The sequence below is a fragment of the Brachypodium distachyon genome, chromosome 5, assembly GCF_000005505.3.
Source record: "Brachypodium distachyon strain Bd21 chromosome 5, Brachypodium_distachyon_v3.0, whole genome shotgun sequence".
Taxonomy (NCBI): domain Eukaryota; kingdom Viridiplantae; phylum Streptophyta; class Magnoliopsida; order Poales; family Poaceae; genus Brachypodium; species Brachypodium distachyon.
Window position 1 is genome coordinate 15,457,452 of NC_016135.3, and position 4,524 is coordinate 15,461,975.

At 52.1% G+C, this 4,524-nt stretch overlaps 1 protein-coding gene across 1 annotated transcript; it reads right to left on the reverse strand.

The window, feature by feature from the left end:
* Positions 1-2,605: 2,605 nt before the first annotated feature.
* On the reverse strand, positions 2,606-3,981 carry LOC100839174 (ervatamin-B). Its single transcript, XM_014895762.2, has 2 exons — positions 3,394-3,981; positions 2,606-3,293 (listed from the first exon to the last, which is right to left on the reverse strand). Exons 1-2 carry the CDS (start codon positions 3,860-3,862, stop codon positions 2,686-2,688), a joined length of 1,077 nt encoding a protein of 358 aa, XP_014751248.1. The 5' UTR covers positions 3,863-3,981; the 3' UTR covers positions 2,606-2,685.
* Between the last annotated feature and the right edge of the window lie 543 nt (positions 3,982-4,524).

Consider the following 4,524-nt stretch of genomic DNA (forward strand, 5'->3'; position numbering starts at 1 on the left):
AACGACGAACAAGGTAGGCGCGCATGTTGATTCGCCGGTGCATCCGCTGGCACATGATGGCATGACTCTTTTTTTTTTTTTGTTACGGGTAAGATGTCATGACTCATGACGAGCTTGGAGCTGCTGAGGTTGAGGAGTACAAATTCATCCGCACTATTCCTGCGACGCAGAGTCCAAAACAATGGATGCGGCCGGTTTAAAATTCCCAAAGACGAACTTTTGTTTTGATGCCAAATGAGTTTTTTTTTAACCTAAACGTTAGGCTGTATTTTTTCCTCGATCGGGCGCACTCTATATAGATGAGAAAGCCTCGCACGGCGCACCCAACTCTTTCTGACCACGTGGTTTTTTTTCCGATCGCCCGCACGCGCGGTTGCCGGTGTTGTTCCTGCTTTCCAAATCGTGCCGGTCACTGCATTCCTGCTTCCGATCTCTGATCTCCAAGCCTATGAGGTTAGTGTTCTACAATTTCTCACCGAATACAGGGAGGAACATCAAGATACAAATGATGCACGTCTAAATGCGTTGGTTTCAAAGTACTATGCTGGTGCTTCTAGTTTTATTGAGAACCTCCGGTTTTTATGTTCGTTTCGGTTGTATTGTGTTATTGATCTTTCTTTTTGGAAGCCGTAACACTAAATTGTTATTAAAAATAGACTGGCTAGGGAATAGTCGCCCGAGAAATTCTCATTTCTTAGTCTATCTGTTAACCCTCTGTGGAATATGCTAAGATCCATTGATACATGCCTCGTTTTCTCTATCTGAAGCAGCACCGTGTAGGTTTTTTGTGCCTTTCAACGCTAACCCAATCCGGCCATGCGGCGTGGTGCCAAAATAAAATTAAATATTGTCGGATGAGCCAGCTAAACAGCGAGTCCATCTATCAATTTAATAATTACAAGTGAATTTTTTGCTTTTTCAATAATTACAAGTGCAATTTTGTTCTGTATGTTTTTGTTATTTTTTTTGTGCTTCTTTTCTTGCAGTTACAATTTTGTGTTTTCAGAATAATACAAGTGTAATTTTGCATGCTAACTTTTACAACTGCAACATAGTTTTAGTAACTACTCAAGCTAGCACTTACTATCTCCAATTAGCAGTCAACTGTAATTTTGAGTACAAGTGTACTTTTGTTCTTTTGTACCTAGAATTGCAACTTAGGTTTGCACGTTTCAAAACACTCAAGCTGGCACTTACTATCTTTTGTGCAACTTGTTTTGAGCAAATGTGCAATAATTATTAAAATACATTTATGGGTTTTGTTTTTGACATACTTATATAAAGGCGTTCAAACAACCTTCTCTAAATTTGTCAATTTTTACCGATACCAAAAAGTAAGAGAGATAATATAAGTACGTTCTATGTATCCCTTGTTGGAGATGCCCTCAGTATAGTATTCCTTTTCACCAGCCAAGAAAAGATCTTAATGTTTAGAGGGATTTTCAATTTATAATTTACTGCCTAGGATCTCAAATGTAAATATAAAGATTTCACCAAGAACTGCCCAGTATTTCCAATCGTCCAGCGAACCATATCAATGTCATCAGTGACCTGAAAGTTGTTAACTGCCATATAGATCTCTCCACTGCCGAGCTGTCTCTCCAAGCAACGCTCTTCTGAATTGAATGCCATCCAACCCATTGTTCCTAGCCCACTTCACCGTAACTTGCTTGGAAAAAGTGATCTTATATATAGCCGGGGGAGCTTAAGTAACTTGCTTGGAAAAAGTGATCTTATATATAGCCGGGGGAGCTTAAGCATGCTGGTGCGATGGAGGCGGGGTCTGGCTGCCCGATTCCTGTGGCTTTGACGACGGACGTCGCAATCTTCGTGTCGTTTGTCGTCTGAGCTTTGGAGCCACCCGTTGCTACGACTTGACGTGGTGTCCGGATGACGGCCCGGCGGTCCCGGATAGGCGGTTCTCTCTCGCCGACCTTAATTATGGGGTGCTCCGCGGGAGGTGGATGTAGACACCGGCGCCTAGTTTCGTTCGTGGCCTCAGACTGTCGGGTGATTGTGGCTGGTGTTCTGTGTGCGGGTTGGCAATGGCAGTTCGGGCGGCTTTTCTCTGGGGGAAATCCCAGATCCCTCGTGGGATCAGGCGAGGGCGGCGTTTGCGGCGTCGCTTACCTCTTGGGGCCTCGCTTTGGATGTTCTGCCGGCCGAAGGGACCAGTGGTGGGCGTCGGTGGTTGGTGGTGACGAATTATTGGGCAGCTTCTGCTTCGATGATCGGGCTAGCATATCTTCGGGTTTGGTGAGCTCCGGGTGAAAGCTTTGCTCCAGCCTTTGTTGTTGCCGGCGATGGCGGCATCCAAGGTCGTCGCTCCCCTCCTTGGAGGCTTCGTCATGGAGCCCCTCACCACCCGCGTCGGTGTCTGGTTTTCTCGTCTGGTAGGCGCTGTCCGTTTTCGTCTTCGGCTAGGAGGTGCTTGGCCCTGGGGCCAGCGTGGATGTCAGAACGGTGGTTCCGGGTTTTCGCCTCCGCTGTGTAGCATTGAGTTATTCTAGGTGTCGGCTTTGGTCGCTAGGGTGACTTGGTCTTTGACCCGTGTGGCCGTGTGGCGGCGCAGCCTCTGGGCCGGCGGGGTGCGTTCTTTAATGTATGGTTTTCGGACGAACTGTCCAACTCTTTTTCGACTTATTCAATCAATGGCAGAAAGCGACGGAGGCGACGTAGTAGTGTTCAGCTGTAATACATAGTCGGGTAGAAGGCGACGGAGGCGATGCCGCAGTTGGCGCCGGCGCCGTTTCGGCGCGCCACGCGCATGTATCCGTTCTCGCCCCACCAGGTCCCCCACTGGTTCTTCACCAACCAGTACTCACCCGCACCGTTCTCCGTCCCGTACCCCACCACCGTCAATGCGTGGTTGAGCTCACGCCCGCAAGACGCGCTCCCAGCGTACACGCCGCTGCTGTAGTGCCTGAAGTCCGGCTCCGATGCCTCCACGATCACCGCCACAGGCTGGCGCGCCGCGAGCCCCTGCAGCGCGCCCTCGTCGCCGTTCAGGGTCGCCATATGGACCCCGCCCACGGAGGCGGCCGAGTTGGGCCTGGCGAAGCGTCTGCTGCCGCACGCGCCCTTCTGCCCGGTGTACGCGTAGGCCGCCTCCCGCTGCAGCCCGCCGCTGGTGACCACGTAGCGGAGCGCGTCGCTGATGTAGCCGCTGTCGCAGCTGCTCCTGTCGCCCGTGCAGTCCAGCACCTGCTGCTCCGACATGGAGATCAGGTTGCCCGTCGCGATCTTGACGAGGCCCTCCGTCGCCGCCACCGCCGCAAACGCCCAGCAACTCCCTGCCGCCCCGCAAGCACGCACGCGTAAACGTTCACCAACCTGCTTGACATATAATGCTATGCATACAGGTGCAGAATTTAATTTACGTATGTGGAGTACCACAGGAGCGCTGGTTCTTGATCTCGGTGACGGCGCCCTTGGCCCTCCAGTCCACGCTGTACGGCATGTCCTGGCCGTAACCCAGAGCGGTAGCCTTGGGCATAACCTCTTCCTCGGGAAGAAGAAGCCCGCGCTGGCCGTGGTGCCGGCCGTAGCCGAGGTGCTGCTGCAGGAACTCGTGGTCGGTGAGGTCGGAGAACTGGTTGAGCCCGAGCGTGTAGGTGCGGTTGCCCGCCCGGTTCACGGCGTCCACGTGCCGTGCGTTTGCCCCGAACACCTCCTGCCGCCGCGCCTTCTCCCCCGCGTCCGTGTAGGACCGCCCGAACCTGGCCATCCACCGCTCGTGCCGAGACGCCATGGTAATTAGCCGCGCTCCACCTCGCGCCGCAGCGGCGTGAACCACGGCTGCAGTGGCCGCGACCACTAGCAGCGCCCAGTAGAGCCGGCGCGAGCTGGGAATCCACGCCATGGCTTATTTGTTCACGGCTGAGCTAAGTGGGAGTAACTGGTATGCCGCATGTGCTCCTATTTATACGCAAGAGATATACAACCTGGGTGGATTCATATCCGGCGGCCGGCTGGTCTCCGTATATTCTTCTTCGATCTTCTTCTGCTCTGCTGATCACCACTAGTAGGTGGTGGACACCCTCCTAGCGGTAAGAGATGTTGCATGCGCCGTGGATGCATGCATGGCCAAAGTGGGGAGCTGGAGAAGTAACTGTCTGATCGGAACGGGCCGGGGATCGGCGTGCGCTTCCACTTGCTTCCTATCCATGGAGACGCAAAAATATCTGAGATTGGTGCATGAGATTTTACTGAGTAGCAAGATCTGAAAGATTGGTGCATGCACGAAGACGTCGTTATATTATTTTTTAACGGTTTTGCTATATCTAAATTGTCGGATATTAGAGACAAGTTGATTCCTCGACCGCTGGATATAACTAGATAATGTCTCGCACGTTCTCGCGGAAATTTCACTACTACAAAACGGTCTATATGTCACGGCACATCAGTAATGGGTCTGGTGCGACCGTTACTGATGAACAACATCAGTGTCGGTCGCGACCGCGACCGTTACTGATGAACAGAACGGAGTCTGCCCGTCCCCGCCCAGCCATACATCAGTGGCGG